Source organism: Girardinichthys multiradiatus, chromosome 14 (assembly GCF_021462225.1).
Source record: "Girardinichthys multiradiatus isolate DD_20200921_A chromosome 14, DD_fGirMul_XY1, whole genome shotgun sequence".
NCBI classification, from domain to species: Eukaryota; Metazoa; Chordata; class Actinopteri; order Cyprinodontiformes; family Goodeidae; genus Girardinichthys; species Girardinichthys multiradiatus.
This window is the reverse complement of record NC_061807.1, coordinates 40,291,549-40,312,971: the sequence shown is the minus strand read 5'-3', so window position 1 is coordinate 40,312,971 and position 21,423 is coordinate 40,291,549. Positions and strand designations below refer to the sequence as shown.

Here is a 21,423-nt window from a genome sequence, read left to right as displayed (position 1 = left end):
TTCCTCTTGATTCATCATTTATGGTCCATGCAGTATTAAAAGTGGTACTAAGTATTTTCTGTGGTAATGACACCCTGTTGAAAATTAAAGTTGCTTTTTCTTCTCATTGCTATTTGGTTTATTGTGACCATTGACCAGTCATAAAATCTCTTGTTTTCCAGTTAATATATATAATAATATATATATATATATAATAAATACACTGCTTTATCTCAAGCCCTCCCCCGGTTTCACAGGGTGATCTCTATTAATATTAATAATAAAATCACTGAAATATGTGGAATTTATGTTACAGACGTGGTTGTAGCCTTCAGCTCATCACACCTCTCTTTTTCTCATAAAATTGGCACTCACAGTGAATTATTAAAGCCTTCTGAAGTCTGCCACATTTTTTAATATTTAGTTGCTTAAAGGTCATACATTATAGATCACACCAATGAAATGATTAATGTTCACATTCAATAAGAACAACATTAAAGCTATAGCACAGTGTTATTTTTAAGCACTCAGTAGCACGCCTGCACCTCTTGGCAATCCGAGATAAAACACTTATCACATGGTTTAACTTAAAATTGGTCCAGGTCTAATAAAAGCCATAACATCAGTTAAATTGTCTCATGTTGGTCTGCAAGTAGGGGTGTCCCATATGCTGAACTTTAAATCAAATTTCTTGCTGCTGCAGCAGTTTTGATTATACTTGTTGCCACAGAAACTATCAAAGAAATCCTCTTCAAAAGTAGATTTGAACAGCTGTTGTCAAATGCATTTTGCAATCAGCAAAAAATTAGCTTTGTCTCAATATGTTTTCAAGGAGGACATATGTACACGTCAGGGGCCAGATGTTGGTGTCAGTCTTTGGAAACTTATGCCGTTTAATATGCCATGTGAATGCCGGTGGGGGGCGTCTTCAAGGTGAGCATGTACTGGGGATTTGGTTTGTGTGTTCAGTCAAGAAACGAGGAATGCAGAGTTAGATTAGAACACATTTGTTTTTTTATTTTTCTTTGACCCTACACATCTGCTCATGTGTGTAAGTGTGTCTGGGAAGATGGAGCATAACATCTATAAAAATGGGAGAAGGGCTGTAATGAGTTAATGTTTAACGGGTTTTCAGGATGGATGCTGTTAATCTGCTACACTGCTTACAAAACAAAATCATTATTTAAACGTTTCATTTCATACAGTTTCATTTATTTAAATCTGTGCAGTTATAAGATATCATCTACTGTTGTGGCAAGAGATCTGTTTCTGAACAGCCAATGGTTAAAAGAACGATTACAATAACTAAGGAGCGTTAAATACTGGCAGATGAGAATGGAGAAAAAAATAAGTGGTTGCTGCTGCAGACTAATGTAGAACTGCATATGTAGAGGTGAAGATGGATAAGGTGAACAATAAAGGTGGTAAACAGAGAGTGAAAGGAGAGAGCCAGTTAAACACAACCATGTCTTCTTCTAATGACAGAATTATGACTGGACCCATCTGTCACTCAATCATAACCAGCCAGTCAAGCTCTCCAGACATCCCCCGTTCCATTTGACACTCCCATCTGTACTCACCACTCGATTAACAATATAATCTATACTCAGATATAAAGAAGGTGGGGGAGCAATAGCTTTGATTTCATCATGTTCCCAGGCTGTACGGAGCAGTGCTACTTGTTGCCACAGCAGTTTGATTCCCTCTTCAATATTGATAAAGTCCTAAAGATCATTTCCTTGTGATTGGATTTTAAATGTGTTTGAAAAATAATTGATGTAAATGTTCAATCAGGCTGCCTTTTTTCTTGTAGAGCTGCTGATGGTGAACATTGTAAGGAAGAGTCTGGCATCGGTTGCCTGTGCAAATACAACACAGAAGATATGTGCAGTGTATGTTGGTGTGAATGTGGCTTGTTCTTGTCTTGGGGATTTTTTTATGAATATATACCAATGAGGCATAACTGTATGTAGGAAAACTTGTTGACTTCAGTCCTCACCAAATGCAGCAATTTGTTTTTTTTTTTTTACCTCCTATACCAGATTTGGCAATTTAGGTCTTTTTATATCTTTATTTTGCAAGACAAAAAAACAGGTGATATATATATATATATATATATATATATTTTATTTTTTATTTTTTTTATTTTATTTTTTTACTCCATTCAACATTGGAATTGTTTTGGTGGGTATTATTCAAGGCTGGAAGAGGGCAAAATTGGCAACAACAATAATTCTGTTTTTTTTTATTTTTGATTCAGAATTATCAAAAATCTTTTTTCCCATTACATTTTTATATTTAGAGTTTACTAAAACATTGTCACCTAGTTGCAAACATAACATTTGAAAGTGATTTGAACACCAGGGAATGAATAGAAATGAAGCTGAAACAAAACTGTGTCAGAAAAGTGGATTGCCAGACAATGACACCATAAATGTTTAAGTGGCACAAACTGCTTTATTTAGCTGCACACAATCTGGCCAGATTGTGTGCAATTCAAATCTACAAAGACAACTCAGAGTGGTGAGAGTCAGAACAAGTCTGACTCTCACCACTTTAACTTCTATAAATAAATATTTAGGGCCATATATAATAAAAAGCTTTGCATTCCATGTCATTCTTTCTTTTTTTCTTAGCATGAACTGAGATTTGTAAAAGTAACAGGCCATCATGGAATGCTTATTTCAGGACAGGGGAAATGGTCTGCAGCAATGTAAATGTTAATTCAATCTGTTGACGTGCTGATACAACATAAAATAAGTGTTGATTTGAATGTGTGAATATGCACCAATCAGACATAACATAATGACCACATGTCTAGGAGTGTGGCAGTCCCCTTTTTGATGTCAAAACAGTCCTGACCCATTGCAGCATGGACTCCATTAGACCCCTGAAGGTATATTGAAGTGTCTGACACCAATATTGCCTACTTCTTAAATTATGCATCCTGTTACCATGAGTTCCCGAGGTAAGCGATGCACACGCACTAAGCCATCAATGTGATTAAAATGAAAATATGATTCATCAGACCAGGGTACCTATACTCTATTGCTCCATGGTACATTTTCTAATGAACAGATGCCCGTTGTTGGCATTCTTAGAGGCTGATCTGTGAGATCTGCATAGAGGTCCATATCAGCCAACCTTTGCTCTCTAAGTACTTGAGTGCGTCTTGGCTGCTCATGAGCCTGGTTCATCACGGTGCCTTCCTTGGATCACTTATGATAGATACTAACCAATGTAGCCTTTGAATGCCTCACAATCTGATGATTTAGAAATGCTCTACTCATTCAAACCCTTAATATTGCATTCTTTCTTTTGCTTCTCCTAAACGTTTACTTGTTGCCTCACATATTCTACTGACTAATGTGCCATGAAGGAGATTAGCATACAGGTCCTTCTCAAAAAATTAGCATATTGTGATAAAGTTCATTATTTTCTATAATGTAATGATGAAAATTTAACATTCATATATTTTAGATTCATTGCACACTAACTGAAATATTTCAGGTCTTTTATTGTCTTAATATGGATGATTTTGGCATACAGCTCATGAAAACCCAAAATTCCTATCTCACAAAATTAGCATATTTCATCCGATCAATAAAAGAAAAGTGTTTTTAATACAAAAAACGTCAACCTTCAAATAATCATGTACAGTTATGCACTCAATACTTGGTCAGGAATCCTTTTGCAGAAGTGACTGCTTCAATGCGGCATGGCATGGAGGCAATCAGCCTGTGGCACTGCTGAGTTCTTATGGAGGCCCAGGATGCTTCGATAGCGGCCTTTAGCTCATCCAGAGTGTTGGGTCTTGAGTCTCTCAACGTTCTCTTCACAATATCCCACAGATTCTCTATGGGGTTCAGGTCAGGAGAGTTGGCAGGCCAATTGAGCACAGTGATACCATGGTCAGTAAACCATTTACCAGTGGTTTTGGCACTGTGAGCAGGTGCCTGGTCGTGCTGAAAAAGGAAATCTTCATCTCCATAAAGCTTTTCAGCAGATGGAAGCATGAAGTGCTCCAAAATCTCCTGATAGCTAGCTGCATTGACCCTGCCCTTGATAAAACACAGTGGACCAACACCAGCAGCTGACACGGCACCCCAGACCATCACTGACTGTGGGTACTTGACACTGGACTTCTGGCATTTTGGCATTTCCTTCTCCCCAGTCTTCCTCCAGACTCTGGCACCTTGATTTCCGAATGACATGCAGAATTTGCTTTCATCCGAAAAAAGTACTTTGGACCACTGAGCAACAGTCCAGTGCTGCTTCTCTGTAGCCCAGGACTGGGGAATGCGGCACCTGTAGCCCATTTCCTGCACACGCCTGTGCACGGTGGCTCTGGATGTTTCTACTCCAGACTCAGTCCACTGCTTCCGCAGGTCCCCCAAGGTCTGGAATCGTCCCTTCTCCACAATCTTCCTCAGGGTCCGGTCACCTCTTCTCGTTGTGCAGCGTTTTCTGCCACACTTTTTCCTTCCCACAGACTTCCCACCGAGGTGCCTTGATACAGCACTCTGGGAACAGCCTATTCGTTCAGAAATGTCTTTCTGTGTCTTACCCTCTTGCTTGAGGGTGTCAATAGTGGCCTTCTGGACAGCAGTCAGGTCGGCAGTCTTACCCATGATTGGGGTTTTGAGTGATGAACCAGGCTGGGAGTTTTAAAGGCCTCAGGAATCTTTTGCAGGTGTTTAGAGTTAACTCGTTGATTCAGATGATTAGGTTCATAGCTCGTTTAGAGACCCTTTTAATGATATGCTAATTTTGTGAGATAGGAATTTTGGGTTTTCATGAGCTGTATGACAAAATCATCCGTATTAAGACAATAAAAGACCTGAAATATTTCAGTTAGTGTGCAATGAATCTAAAATATATGATGGTTACATTTTCATCATGACATTATGGAAAATAATTAACTTGATCACAATATGCTAATTTTTTGAGAAGGACCTGTATTGGTCAAATTGTGATCCCTGATTGGTGCACACCTTTAATGGCCATTTAACAACTTGCTGCTCTAGCACTTTTTTCTCTACTCTCTCTCTGATATTTTTCTATGCTTCTCATCTTTAGTTTTTTTTTTTTTTTTTATAAAAATGTATTTAGAAAATTGTTCTGCTGCTTTTTGGCTGCTTGAGCATGTGAGGCTGGAATGAGAGGACACGGGGAATGGTGTCATATTTGAGTGATTTGTATGCAGCGACAGCAACATTCTGTTTCATTGCAGGAGCCTTAGCCTTATCTCCTTAATGGATTATGAGCAGGGGAACAAAACCAGAAAGTGCCATAGTGAGAATGATTGGTCTTTAAGCAATGGGCTGGCAGAAATTGGACCTCTGCTGGATAAACAAAGCACTCTGCCTGTACATTTCCTCCACCCTGGATTACAGGCTGTGTTATAGAAAGAACAAATGGGATAGCTTCTACTCATTTGAAGAGTAACTAAACCCCCAAATAAGTTTGTTTTTTTTGCAGATAAACTGTGTAAGTTGGGCCTTAAGGGTGCTATCTTTGTTACTATGCATTTTTTTTTACATTTTCATGTAACATTGTTTAATTCTGGAATATTTGTCCTAAACTCAGCTAAGTGCTGCCCTCTCTGGGTTGAACGGTGTCTACTACAGTTGATTTTTTTTCTATTGGTTCAAATGGTACAGCTTGGTTCATGTCTACGTCACAGTTAGGGTAGAAAACCATCTCACTCAGACGCCCCGTTCTGTCTTCCATTGCCTCAGCAGTGCCTGCTTCAGGCATCGTTGAGTCAATACCTTGAGCCAGAGACTCGAACTGATAAGGCTCAGGCCCGCTGGGCTCCAAAAACCTCACTTAACCTCTGGTAACAGGGGCAAAAAATTCTGCCCTTTAATAGATCTATCCATGGCAAAACTACCAACGTCGCTCTGGTCACTCTCCATGTTTCAATATGTCAAATTAAGCTAGCTGTCTTTTTCCCTTGTCCTCCACACCACAGCCTGCTCAAACCCCTACGCTCATTCCCACACTTGGCCATGCCTCCCAGTGTCTCTTGGCACCGCCCACTTTGGTGGCATTTTTCAAAATTTGTCTGGGGGCGGATTTATGCTTTTACATCAAGTTTAGTTGCACTTTAAATGCTTTTAGTCTGATTTGCTAGGTTATGGGTGGCCATGAGTTAGCAATATTAGAATGTTATAAACATAGTCAATGTATTCTGGTTTCTGTAATGATATAAATCCATGCAGTTAATGTTTAGAATAACTTTGTCAACCTTCAAGTCAGTTAGTCACCGGCCTAAATGTGGGTCTGCGCATGTCCGACTTTTGAATACATTCACTGTGCAGGAAAGCTAAACTTCTTTTGAATCATCATTTATTCTTTAAAGTGTTTTTTTTTTTTTTTTTACAACTGCTATATTATCATCAGAATTTTAGCACATCATTGACTTAAAAGGCTAAGTGTAAAAGCAGTGGATCTATAACTAATCTTTCACTAGTCTGCTTGGCAACATATCATCGCTCAATAGGCTAATCAACATTAAAAAAAGGCTGTAATACATAAAAACATGAATTGTCTTTTAGATAACCTGTAGCTGTGGCTTTCTGTTTGCATGGCTCCTGTTTGTGTTTGAAAGTTATGGTTTTCTTTTTCGTACAGTGCTAAAACACTGCTGTTGAGGCTGAATTGTTGCTGACATTCGATTGTTTGCTCGGAGTGCCTGAAGCTTTGTGTTTGAGCTGGTATCGATCACTGAAAGACAGGCTGACTTGAAAAGATTTGACCTTTTCAGTCTTGTGACACATAATGCCGATTTATATCCTGCTGTTGCTGGAGGATAAATCCAATTTCTTTTAGTTAGGAATGTGCTAGGCCATAGGGTTTAATTTTCTCCTCCTCAAAGTGTTTTCTGTAAGGAATCTTTTCACAGAAACATGATGCTGTATGTGTGGAGTTTATGAATGTTGTTAGCTAAGTTGATGTAGTATACCTTTCACTTCAGGCATGTTTATTTGTGATAAACTATATATATATATATATATATATATATATATATATACGAGAGAGAGCACACATGTTGTAGGCATCACTTTGGCAATTAATGTTGGTGTTTAAGGAATTTGTATGAATTTATTGACATAAATATAGACAGTTAAATACTTTACAATCAGAAGCAGGAGCGAAAATGTCAAGCAGCAAAGTTTTTAAAAGCCAGCATTGTTCTTCTATCTTTTTATCTAGTTAAAGATCGGTGTTTCTCTGTATGGTGCTGTGTAGTTTCGAAGATGTTTTCTCTGTGGTTTGGGCTTTATTCTCCAATATATTTGGCTGGTTGTGACCACAAGCAAAGGGTCATTAAAAATATATCTTTTTTTTTTTTATGTTGCTGCATATTTAACAGGATCTCTGCAACGTAGCTAGTGAGAGGAGGTTATAAATGACCGTTGTGATGCTGCAATTGTGCTGATACTGTTTTATCTATTTAGTGCTGTTTCAAGCTGTAGAGTGCCTCACAAAATTCTTCAGTACCCTTTAAACATTTTCACATATTGCAATGTTTTAGGAACATGCTTCAAAGTCTTTCATTGGGATCCTGTTTGATAGACCAACAGAAGGTAGTACATAATTGTAGAAGGAAAATTATGAATGATAGTTTGGTTTGAATTTGTATTCAGCATATGTCAATACTTTGTAAATCCATCTTATACTGAAATAACAACTGAAAGATCTTTCAATGTCTCTGCTCGCTTACACAAAAAATATATACATATTAAATAGTTGGTCACCTCTCTCCAAACAGCTTAAACTCACTGAAATTGGATAGAAGTTGTCTTTGAATGATTGCTTTCATTTTTTTGCTAGTCTGCCAATTGGATTTAGTTCTGTACATTGATTGGGCCCTTCTAAGACATGAATATGGTTTGAGCTAAACCACTTAATTGTAGCTCAGGCTTTGTGTTTAGGGTCATTGTCCTGCTAGAAGGTGAACCTCTTACATACAGGTCCTTCTCAAAATATTAGCATATTGTGATGAAGTTAATTATTTTCCATAATGTCATGATGAAAATTTAACATTCATATATTTTAGATTCATTGCACACTAACTGAAATATTTCAGGTCTTTTATTGTCTTAATACGGATGATTGTGGCATACAGCTCATGAAAACCCAAAATTCCTATCTCACAAAATTAGCATATTTCATCCGACCAATAAAAGAAAAGTGTTTTTAATACAAAAAACGTCAACCTTCAAATAATCATGTACAGTTATGCACTCAATACTTGGTCGGGAATCCTTTGGCAGAAATGACTGCTTCAATGCGGCGTGGCATGGAGGCAATCAGCCTGTGGCACTGCTGAGGTCTTATGGAGGCCCAGGATGCTTCGATAGCGGCCTTTAGCTCATCCAGAGTGTTGGGTCTTGAGTCTCTCAACGTTCTCTTCACAATATCCCACAGATTCTCTATGGGGTTCAGGTCAGGAGAGTTGGCAGGCCAATTGAGCACAGTGATACCATGGTCAGTAAACCATTTACCAGTGGTTTTGGCACTGTGAGCAGGTGCCAGGTCGTGCTGAAAAATGAAATCTTCATCTCCATAAAGCTTTTCAGCAGATGGAAGCATGAAGTGCTCCAAAATCTCCTGATAGCTAGCTGCATTGACCCTGCCCTTGATACAACACAGTGGATCAACACCAGCAGCTGACACAGCACCCCACACCATCACTGACTGTGGGTACTTGACACTGGACTTCTGGCATTTTGGCATTTCCTTCTCCCCAGTCTTCCTCCAGACTCTGGCACCTTGATTTCCGAATGACATGCAGAATTTGCTTTCATCCGAAAAAAGTACTTTGGACCACTGAGCAACAGTCCAGTGCTGCTTCTCTGTAGCCCAGGTCAGGCGCTTCTGCCGCTGTTTCTGGTTCAAAAGTGGCTTGACCTGGGGAAGGCGGCACCTGTAGCCCATTTCCCGCACACGCCTGTGCACGGTGGCTCTGGATGTTTCTACTCCAGATTCAGTCCACTGCTTCCGCAGGTCCCCCAAGGTCTGGAATCGGCCCTTCTCCACAATCTTCCTCAGGGTCCGGTCACCTCTTCTCGTTGTGCAGCGTTTTCTGCCACACTTTTTCCTTCCCACAGAGGTGCCTTGATACAGCACTCTGGGAACAGCCTATTCGTTCAGAAATTTCTTTCTGTGTCTTACCCTCTTGCTTGAGGGTGTCAATAGTGGCCTTCTGGACAGCAGTCAGGTCGGCAGTCTTACCTATGATTGGGGTTTTGAGTGATGAACCAGGCTGGGAGTTTTAAAGGCCTCAGGAATCTTTTGCAGGTGTTTAGAGTTAACTCGTTGATTCAGATGATTAGGTTCATAGCTCGTTTAGAGACCCTTTTAATGATATGCTAATTTTGTGAGATAGGAATTTTGGGTTTTCATGAGCTGTATGCCAAAATCATCCGTATTAAGACAATAAAAGACCTGAAATATTTCAGTTAGTGTGCAATGAATCTAAAATATATGAATGTTAAATTTTCATCATGACATTATGGAAAATAATTAACTTTATCACAATATGCTAATATTTTGAGAAGGACCTGTAGTCTCAAGTCATCTGCAATCTCTAACAGGTTTTCTTCCAGGATTCCCTGTATTTATCTTTACCATGTTTCCATCACCTCTGACCAGCTCCTCTGTCCTATGCTGATAAAAAATATCCCCATAGGATGACAGTGCCACTATCTTAGGTCCATGTGGAGATGGTTTGTTCAGGCCAATGTGCAGTGTTATTTTTCAGACCAAAACAGGGTTCCTTGTTCCTCATGATTCTGTTTGTCTAATATTATCTAACAAACCTCTGTGACCTTTGAAAGACAGCTATATTTATCCAACAAAACATGAAACCCATCAATTATTATCCTTTCACTTGACAATTATGTACAACTTTGTGTTGGTCAGTAAGATACATGAGGACAAAACACATGGTTGTAATATGACAAATGTGGAAATGTTCAGTTGATATGAATGATTTTAAAAGGGTCTGTATGTTTTTTGTAAAACAGCTCAGATTCTTGTTACATGATTCAAGAAGTGCTGGAGATAAAGAATTAGATTGAAACGTTTTCTGCCAAACAGTTCTCTGTGTGTTCCATAAATACTCCAGTGGAAAAAAAAAGCATTTGTGTGAGCAATAGCCTTCGGGGGTTGCACCAAATGAAAATGCTTTTTTTTCCTAAACCCCTCACACCTCACTCAAGAAGTGTTTGCTTGTTTTCTGTTGTTATTCGCTCTATCTCTCTATCTTTCACTCTTTCTTGTTTTTTTGTTTTTTTTATTTGGTTTAAACTCTGACATCCAAGTCTGCCCCAGGATGTCTGTCACAAACTGCAGTCCAACGTTGTGACAATGCTTTTTTTCTTCCCGTGCCTTTTATGACCTTCCTTTCTTCCTTTGTGTTCCTTTTTTCTGTTTTTTCCCTTTCAAGGTCTGGCGCACCTGACGTTAAACGACCAAGGTATGGGTTCATTCTTTTTTTTTTTTTTTTCTTTTTTTGCCTTTTTTAGAGGAATTGACTCAGCCTCTACACTCCTAGCTGTTTAAAGCCACTGTTCTGCCTCACAAATTCCTCCTCTGCTTTTTACCTTCCCTGTGTGGTGTATCCTTCCATTTTTCTCCCAAATCCTCTTTTCTGTTTAATCCCTTTCATCTTCTTCCTATCCATGTCCTTTTGTTCATCACTACCCTTTAACTCTCCTTCATTTTTTTTCCCTTTCTTTGATTGTGGCTCCTGTGTCTCATACCTCTCCCTGCTACCATATCTTTGTGCTTCTCTGTGACCTCCGCCAATGTATGTTCCACCCTTTGTCCTGTCCTATGGCTCACGTCCTGGACTTCAACACTGACCACCTTTGACCCCACCGACCTGACCTCGGGGCTGAAGGTAACACTTTTCTGCTATCCCTTCTGCTTGGACTTAATCAAAAACTAAAGGAAATAACCTGAAACTTCTAATTCTATTGGAAATGTGTTTGTTGGTCAATGTTTTAACAGCAAAATGTGTTCAAGCTTCCATTCACTAATACTTCAAGGTGAAAGTGTTGTCGAATGTGCAGAGTTTCTCTTCACCACTCTGCTAACATTCCCATTGTTTGGCAATGGTAAATGTCTAAAAGGCTACGGTAACCAGATTTGATTGTACTTTGGTTTTATGGGAAATGTTTTGACATGAACACAGCTTTTACTGTTTACCTTATGCACGTATTGGTTCCACACATGCATGTGACACAACAGCTGTTTAATGTCTGCAACATTGCACAGATCGTCTGCTCTAAAAATCATATCCTTTTGCCACAGATGTCAATTTTACATGTTGACAGAATTAGTCTTTAATGACAGAACAATCTGCAATTTGAGTAGATCAAATTTCTTCCACTGATGTGGTTAGGACTTGCGAAATGGAGGACCCCGGAATGCACGCTAGCAGGCAGCATGACGGTAAGTGAAAAGGTTTAATGAACAAAAACTCACTCAAAGGTGGAGGCAGGAACCAAAACAATAAACAGGCAGGCGAGATAAGCAGGCAAGGCATGATCCAAAAAACAAGACATGAGCATAATAGAGACAACTAGACATGAGCATGATCCAGAAAATGTTTCCGCACCGAATGACAGAACAGGTGTGTATTTATGGAGTGTGATCAGGTAAAACAAGAAACACAAAGTTCAGGTGGGCGACGAGGAGGTCGCCCCGAGCAAGCACAAAGTTCAAGAGGAGTCCAGGATCCACTACTCAGAGGCCTGATCAGCCGACGACGGCGGTGAAGACCTGGAGACCGGCAGAGACAACGAGACCTGGGCGGCCGGTGACAGCAGTGGGAATCTGCAGGTTGATTAGGAGGCCGACTGAGCAGAGTAGAGGACCCTCGGTCAGGAGGTCAGCCGCGCCGAGTAGAGGAACCTCGGAACTTAGAGTCAGGCGTGGAGTCTGGCGCCCCATAGTCAGGCGTGGAGTCTGGCGCCTTAGGCAAAACATCAGTCAGGCCTGCAACAAAGTCAGTCAGCTCGGGGGCACAGTAAGTCAACTCGGGGGCATAGTCAGTGGGCCCTGGAGCTATGGTTGGAGGCAGTCCACCCACGGACCCTTCTGGCAAAGGAAGCAGAGGCGGTCCATCCTCGAACCCGTCTCGAACTTGGATGGGAGGCTGTTCGTCCTCGAACCACTCTCTGAATTCTGGAGGCTTGGAGCCAGTCTTGGAGACAGGCGGTGTCCAGGAATCAGGCTTCAGTTCCATGAACATCCCCCAGAGGAAACCTAGGAGGTGCTCAGGACCAGGACGTGGAGGCAGCCCACCCACGGGTTCCTCCGGAACATGGCCTGGCGAACCCTCAGAAGCAGGGACTGGTGAACCCTCAGAGGCTGCAGCAGAGCCTGGCGAACCCTCAGAGGCTGAAGCAGAGCCTGGCAAACCCTCAGAGGCTGAAGCAGAGCCTGGCAAACCCTCAGAAACCGATGCAGCGTCTGGGGGACCCTCTGCACCTTGAACCCCTCAGAGACAGCATACGGCTGTGCTTCCTCCTCGAACCTCTTGTCTCTAGGTTCAGAGGCCAGAACGAGGACCAGTTCCTCACTGAACCCCTGAAAGGCCTGCAGACAAGGAGCGGAAGCTGAGGCATCGCCGAGACCCTCAGTGGCATGCACAGAAGCTGAGGCGTCGCCGAGACTCTCAGTGGCGTGCGTAGAGGCTGAGGCGTCGCCGAGACATTCAGTGGTGTGTGCAGAAGCTGAGGCTTCGCCGAGACCCTCAGTGGTGTGAGCAGAGGCTGAGGCGTCGCCAAGACCCTCAGTGGCGTGAGCAGAGGCTGAGGCATCACCGAGACCCTCAGTGGCGTTAGCAGAAGCTGAGCCATCGCCGAGACCCTCGATGAATTGAGCCGAGACGTCGCCGGGTCCCCCGATGACTTGAGCCGAGGCGCCCCTCTTACGACTTCCTCTGCGGCGTGTGGAGGAGGTTGAGACAGACTTGGGCTGAATAATGGCAGCACTCAGGAGACCTGACGTGGGCTGCTCAGTAGCAGCTCCCTGGAGTCCTGGCGAGGGTGGAGGTGGGCGGCAGTAAAACCTAAATAGCTGTCCGGTAATCCTCCTCCATCTGCATGATTTTCTCCATAAACTCTGGAGAGGAATACAGGAGACTGGTCATCCTGAAGCTCTTGATTTGGCGAGCAAAAAACCTTAAACTCTGCTCCAGCTCGTCAGATGTTGCCTCAAAATACCGGGCTGGAGTGAGCAAAGACGGCATGGGCGGAGCTGCAGCGAGCCTGGGAGACAGTGCTGTGGCAGACGAAGATGCGGGATTACTCGCTGCAGCCCTCACGTCAGTTGGCAGAGAAACCACTGCTCCAGATGTCTCAGCAGAGGACATGGGAGACTCCTCCTCGCCGGCTAACGGGCTGGAAGCGGCTCCACGCCTGCGTCTTCTGCAGCCGGAAGAGTACGTGGATTAGACTGCCAAAGCAGGAGCAGGTGGAGAGCGTCGGAGCAGAGGAGAGCAGCCCTCATGGATATCCTGGCGTTGGGCTGCCTCACGCTCCATCTGTTTCAGCAGCAAAAGAGAAGGCAGAACCTCCAGATCTGCAGGCAGATGTCTCATAGCCTGCCCCATCTGCCGCTGGACCCAGCAATCCTAGGCGCTTATCTTCTGCTTCTCCGCGGGATCTGAGGTTGGCGGAAACATTCTGTTAGGACTTGCAAAATTGAGGACCCCGGAATGCACACTAGCAGGCAGCATGACGGTAAGTGAAAAGGTGTAATGAACAAAAAAGAAAAACTCTCTCACAGGAGGAGGCAGGAGCCAAAACAATAAACAGGCAGGCGAGATAAGCAGGGATGGCATGATCCAAAAAACAAGACATGAGCATGATAGAGACAACAAGATCCAAACATGATCTAAAAAATTTGTCCGTGCCGAATGACAGAACAGGTGTGTATTTATGGAGTGTGACCAGGTGAAACAAGAAGACAGATTAACTAGGTGCAGGTGAACCCAATAAAGTTGATTAACAGACAGGAAAGAACAAAACATGACTGGAGCAAAACAGAGACTCTTGAATACAAACTAACAGAAACTAGAAAAACATGAAACTGAAGCATAACCAGGAAAATGATAAACAGAAGAACGATTCAGAACCTTAACTGTGAAACAGACCAACAAAACCCAAAAACACCCACAAATCATAACAGATGTGTTCTAATTTTCTGAACTTTCTAAGCCTCTGGCATCTTACCGAGCAGTGCTTATTGAAAACGGTGTTAAAGCAAAGTTCACAAGAGAAAAGTGAACATGTGCAATGAATGTTTTGACCTTTACTGAAATAGAAAAGTGGTACCTCTCCTGTCAACATGAAGCAGGAAAAAAGTTACTTTACTTTTTATAAATTCTTCCTTCTTGTCACTGTTACTTTCACACTGATTTCCCATTATATTTACATTTGTTTTATGTTTTTGATATTGATTTAATCTGACTGACAAAAATAGTACGTTTGAGTGAATATACAATATATTTATGGGTTATTTTATTACTGCAATCTAAATACTTTCTCTGTTTTGGCTTTAACCGTTTTTCAAGGAGACCAATTTTAAACTTTAGCATTCAAAATTTAAACACCCTCTAAGCCAGGCGACCAAAAACATTTTGGATTCATTGAAAAATTCTGTTACCTGAGCATCAAAACTCTGAGAATTCATATATACCATATATACCCAAGATGGTTAGTTTTTATTTAAATATGAGGGACAAATACCGTCAAATAGGAAGCAACAATGCCCCATCTATACATTTTTAATCATGTACCGCAATACACAAGTCTAAGGTTAAGATTCTAAAACTGAGAAAAATGAACTTCTCCCTCTTGGTCAGGGGTCTGTTGATTTCTCAAGTACAATAGTTCAAGCACCTTGGTTGTTTGTGTTCCTGTTCTGTTGTGGTGAAGAAAGACCTGGACCAACAAGTTAAATTCCTATTTTACCAGTCTATTTATGTTCCGAACAATGAACAAAAGAACAACATTCTGGATACATGCGCCAAAAATGAGTTTCCTCTTCAGAATGGCTGGACTTCTTCATGTTTGATGAGCTGAGAATAGAGCCACTGCTTCTATGAAGCAAAAGGAATCAGTAGAGGTTGTGTTTGGGCATCTGATCAGAATTTTCCTTGAAGCCTCTCTTTCGACATCTTCAGGGCATAGCTTATAAGGAGGGGAACCAGATGCCTCTTAAGTGGCTCCATATGCTTTCTGGCTTGGAAGTGTTTTGGGATCCACCAAAATGATTTGGAAAATGTCACTGGAGAGAAGGATGTCTGGGTTTCCCCCCTTGATCTGTTACCTCAGCAACCCAATCTAAGATAAATGGAAGATAATGAACAAATGCATAGATTAATGAGTTTGTATAGGATTCTCACAGTATAATAACCTTGAATAAAATAACTGGCTTTTACTGTATCACAATCCTAACATAGAGATTTAAAACACATATTTAAATTGCAGTTCTTAATGGAAATTGACATGATGACAAAGAATGACAGAGACTCACAAAGATGGGTAAACACAACACCACTACCTTGATAACAAATTTAAGCAGGGTTGCGCTGTGATTATTATTTTTTTTTTTTAAGTAAAATTGTATATTTTGACCTTAAATGCAAAACTAAAAATGCAACACTGAAATTCGTCAAATACAACAAATAATATTAACTATTGTTTATGAGAACACTTCTTTTTTATGTCTTAACTTTATAAGGACTCCATAATAGTAACCAAGGCTCATTGTGTTTATTATAAGATTTGCCCCAGTCAATCAAACAATAAGAGGAATTAATGTCAAAGTTCATCTCCCTAGAATATGTTAATTCTGACCTAACACTAGCTGATCCCTCAGATGAGTTTTGCTCCATATACAGGTCCTTCTCAAAATATTAGCATATTGTGACAAAGTTCATTATTTTCCATAATGTCATGATGAAAATTTAACATTCATATATTTTAGATTCATTGCACACTAACTGAAATATTTCAGGTCTTTTATTGTCTTAATACGGATGATTGTGGCATACAGCTCATGAAAACCCAAAATTCCTATCTCACAAAATTAGCATATCATTAAAAGGGTCTCTAAACGAGCTATGAACCTAATCATCTGAATCAACGAGTTAACTCTAAACACCTGCAAAAGATTCCTGAGGCCTTTAAAACTCCCAGCCTGGTTCACCACTCAAAACCCCAATCTTGGGTAAGACTGCCGACCTGAATGCTGTCCAGAAGGCCACTATTGACACCCTCAAGCAAGAGGGTAAGACACAGAAAGAAATTTCTGAACGAATAGGTTGTTCCCAGAGTGCTGTATCAAGGCACCTCAATGGGAAGTCTGTGGAAAGGAAAAAGTGTGGCAGAAAACGCTGCACAACGAGAAGAGGTGACCGGACCCTGAGGAAGATTGTGGAGAAGGGCCGATTTCAGACCTTGGGGGACCTGCGGAAGCAGTGGACTGAGTCTGGAGTAGAAACATCCAGAGCCACCGTGCACAGGCGTGTGCAGAAAATGGGCTACAGGTGCCGCATTCCCCATGTCAAGCCATTTTTGAACCAGAAACAGCGGCAGAAGCGCCTGACCTGGGCTACAGAGAAGCAGCACTGGACTGTTGCTCAGTGGTCCAAAGTACTTTTTTCGGATGAAAGCAAATTCTGCATGTCATTCGGAAATCAAGGTGCCAGAGTCTGGAGGAAGACTTGGGAGAAGGAAATGCCAAAATGCCAGAAGTCCAGTGTCAAGTACCCACAGTCAGTGATGGTCTGGGGTGCCGTGTCAGCTGCTGGTGTTGGTCCACTGTGTTTTATCAAGGGCAGGGTCAATGCAGCTAGCTATCAGGAGATTTTGGAGCACTTCATGCTTCCATCTGCTGAAAAGCTTTATGCAGATGAAGATTTCATTTTTCAGCACGACTTGGAACCTGCTCACAGTGCCAAAACCACTGGTAAATGGTTTACTGACCATGGTATCACTGTGCTCAATTGGCCTGACAACTCTCCTGACCTGAACCCCATAGAGAATCTGTGGGATATTGTGAAGAGAACGTTGAGAGACTCAAGACCCAACACTCTGATTGAGCTAAAGGCTGCTATCGAAGCATCCTGGGCCTCCATAAGACCTCAGCAGTGCCACAGGCTGATTGCTTCCATGCCACGCCGCATTGAAGCAGTCATTTCTGCCAAAGGATTCCCGACCAAGTATTGAGTGCATGATTATTTGAAGGTTGATGTTTTTTGTATTAAAAACACTTTTCTTTTATTGGTCGGATGAAATATGCTAATTTTGTGATATAGGAATTTTGGGTTTTCATGAGCTGTATGCCAAAATCATCCGTATTAAGACAATAAAAGACCTGAAATATTTCAGTTAGTGTGCAATGAATCTAAAATATATGAATGTTAAATTTTCATCATTACATTATGGAAAATAATTAACTTTATCACAATATGCTAATATTTTGAGAAAGACCTGTAAATAGACACAACTGAAACCATATAGTTACACTGTATAACAAGACACAAACTTTTTTTGTCACTGTCTGACATTAAAGGGCTATTTATGCTTCATTTTATGCACATAAAAAGCTCTGCCTGATTCTAATGTTATCAATACATCTGGGCCCCATGCTTTCAATGTTAAACAGTATATCCACTACAGGGTAGTTGTGAGTTAGCTTCTTAAACCAGAGGTAAATTTAAAACAATAGCTGCACTGGAAGAAATCGGAATAATTTCCATCATCATAAGGAAATATAAAAGGAGAGCTGTGCCGCCATTAAAAACATTGTGGCATGTTGATGGATTAGTGCTGCTGTTTTGGAATTTTTTCCTCTTCTTCTGTCCTTTTGGTAATCGCATGTCTGCTATAATGCGCTACACTGCCCCATAATTACTGGTGTTAGTTCATCGTCTGGACACAGATCCACAAGCTCCCAGATGTAGGACTAAAATACACAACAAATTAACTCAAAAGACAGACACAAGGGTCAATCCCAAAGCATTTGCATATTTACTGTTAAAGTTAAATGGCCCTTAATTCAGAATAAACCTTTCTGACTAAATTGGTTTTATCTAGTAAATGCCAGAGCATTAAGATGAACATTTTTAAATGTTTTCATTATTTTATGACTCAAAAAGTTACATACATTTTCTCAGTATACATTAGTCACAGTTTGACTTGGCTCAGAAAATTTGTGCATCATTAAACATAATTCTTCCAAACTCTCGCTGGAAAATCCACCCATTTCTTGTGATATAAATGGTGTAAAATGGTCTAAATCCACATTGTAGGCTATGATCTTTCTTTTTTGTTGCTTTTGGAGTGGTGGGGTCTTCCTTTTGAGTTGCCTTTCAGCTCATGTTGGCACCAGACTCATTTCACAATGGATAAGGATACTTTCTTACCAGCTACAGCCTGCATTTTAATAAGGTCTTTTGCTTTTCCTCTGCTGTACATACGCACAGCTTGAACCAAAATACATTAATCTCTTGGACTCAGAACCCATTCTTTTCCTAAAAGATTTGATGACTGGACATTCCCACGATGTTTAGACTTGAGTATAATTGTTGTGGCACATTCAGGACTTTACAAAATGTACCCAAGGATGAATTAGACATGTGAAGGACAACTGCTCTCTGGCTGGTATCTTAACTGATTTATTTTGAGTTTTTAATGATGTCACACAAGGAAGCAGCAGTTTCAATTTTGGCTCCTAACAATCTCAAAAACAATGTCACCACAGTTTTTTGTGATGTTATAATTATGGCCTAATTTGCTTTGCACATATGCCCTTATTTTGTAATGTCCCCCATTTGATCCTCCCATCCGCCCTTGACGAAGGATAACCCCACTTACTCAGGGTGGTCATGTTTTGAATTGTATGGTCGGGCAGAGATTGCAGAAGAACGAGAGGAGGAGCAGACACACTCCCACCCTGGTGGGTATGATGTGATGCATGGCCTTTTGAAACCAGAAATAACTGGGTGAAACTCCAAGGGTATGAAAAAGCAATAAGGGAAAATTAATCAGCACCCAGCAGCAGCAGCGTTTAGCAAACATTTACCTGGGAACACTTTGGATTTAAAGGAAGATATAAAAACCATCTAATATACAAGATTTGGTACTGGGTGGTTTCTGAACCACAACTAACATAATCAACCTCCTGAAATTCAAACAGTCTATAGCCCCTTTTCCACAGAAAGCCCCAGGATTTGTTTTAAACGAGTAATAGGAATCTCAGGCAATTGTGTACATTCTGTTTCCATAGCTCAGAAATGCCACGGACCATTTATTTAAATTAGCCTAATGACATACGGGGAAGTTGTGAAGAAAACTGTACTGCACCTTTAGTCCAGCAGATGGCATTATACTCCATTGCTCTGTTTAAAAGACTATTAGCTAATAAATATTTTTTTGTTTCAGTTGATAAATGATAGATGAGGAGCAGCTCTAGAGACCCATAGGAAGAAAGGATTAAATCATTATTTTACATTAAAATTTTTACCAACCTGCACCTGGCCAACTGTACGATTCATTTCGAATAACTACTAAACAGTGATTAACACACTTATTTTTCTTTTATATCAGACAACTACAGAATTTTTTTTTTAGTAAAAAATAATTTTTTTAGAATAAAATGGTAAATGACCTGCACTTATAGCTCTTTATCAAGTGCTTTATCAAGTCCAAGGACTCCACAGCCCTTTGCTCTACAGTCAGTCATCCATCCATTCATTCACACATTGACAGTGGTGATCTACACTGTAGCTAAAGCTGCCCTGGGGCAGACTGACAAAAGTGAGGCTGCCATACAATCGGCACCACCGAGCCCTCTGACCACCAGAGGTAGACAAGGCAGGTGGCGGGTAAAGTACCTTGCCCAAGGACACAATGACTGAGACGGATGGAGCAGAGGTTCAATCCGGCAATCCAACTGTTATGGGATGAACCCCTACCACCGGAGCCATAGTCGCTCAGATAATCAGTCCAAAAGTACTGTCTAATCATAAGCAAATATTTATATAAAGTAGAAGATGCATGGATAGTTGGATAGACGATTGCAGGAAAATAGAGTTAAAAAGATCATGGAGCTTCTGGGAAACTGCATCCAAACCTGGAACTGTGGTTCACTAAATTGGGATTAAATGAAAATCCAGTTTAAGGGAAATTTGTATATTTTATGTACAAATTTAAAGTACTACATTAAAATATTTTTATCACAGAACTGTGGCGTAACAGTTTACAATTAATGCCTACATTACCTTCAAATGTGAAACATTCCTGGAGAAAAATATTTAATTTTAAATTCTAGTACTTGCAGTTATACACCACATACCTACTAAACGCTTTTATCCACTTTTAGCAGCCACAAACAAATAACAGGTAGTAGGAAATCCCAGAGTGCCAGGCTGAGATCAGGCAGCGGTTAATGGGAAAGTCCCAGTACAACCATCTGGTTAGGTTAGCTTAGCTTAGCAGCCAGATCAGCCTGTAAAGGGAGCTCTGCTGCTACAAAAACTCAGAAAGAACATTTCAAAGTAGGCTCATTCTTGATGAAGTAACTTCACAGATAAAGTTTTGAGCTCTGCTTTCTTTCTTAAAAATCTCTTAAAACTATTTTATGTGACAAATTCAGTCAGTCATTTTCTACCACTTATTCCATATTGGGTCACGGGGAAGCTGGTGCCTATCTCCAGCGGTCTATGGGCAGGAGGCAGGGTACACCCTGGACAGATTGCCAGTCCATCACAGGGCAACACACAAACAACCATGCACACACTCACACACCTAAGGGCAATTTAGAGTGACCAAACAACCTAACAGGCATGTCTTTGGACTGTGGGAGGAAGCCGGAGTACGCGGTGAGAACCCATGCATGCACAGGGAGAACATGCAAACTCCATGCAGAAAGACCCCCGGCCAGGAATCGAACCCGGGACCTTCTTGCTGAAAGGCAACAGTGCTATCAGCTGCGCCATGCAGCCCTGTGTAACAAATTAATGGAAGAAATATGGTAAACTTTTACGCTAACCTCTGCATTTACTGCCGCTGCTGGTGCAGCTTACAGTAAGGGACTGAGGTTGTGTAACAATCCCAGGGAAATTTGAAAAGACCTACTCCAGACCAGGACCTCTTACCCATGAAAGTAAGGCCCCGAGAAACTAAAATTACCCAGGTAAATTTGTATCAAGACGCGCCTGGGGCTTTCTACAAGCAATGGAAAAGGGGCTTATGACCAACTAACAATGAGAGTGAATATATTAGAATAGAATATATTTTACCAAAATTTAAATAAATCTATATTTCAGTAGTGTAGTCACTAAAATGCTTAGTCACTAAGATTTGAGACAATGTTTTTGGTCAAAACAGTTTGGTTTATTAGTTG

The 21,423-nt window shown here is 40.9% G+C and overlaps 1 protein-coding gene across 7 annotated transcripts in view; it reads left to right on the top strand.

Moving 5' to 3' along the window:
* nrxn2b (neurexin 2b) overlaps window positions 1-21,423 on the top strand; it is a 960,343-nt gene that overhangs the window by 234,114 nt on the left and 704,806 nt on the right. For 5 of the 7 annotated variants that reach the window (XM_047385482.1, XM_047385483.1, XM_047385486.1 and 2 more), the window contains exon 4: window positions 10,442-10,471. The exons of the other annotated variants lie outside the window; for them this stretch is intronic. In XM_047385482.1, the coding sequence (XP_047241438.1) occupies window positions 10,442-10,471 (30 nt within the window). The remainder of the gene's footprint in view (window positions 1-10,441; window positions 10,472-21,423) is intronic. 7 annotated transcript variants of the gene reach the window in all.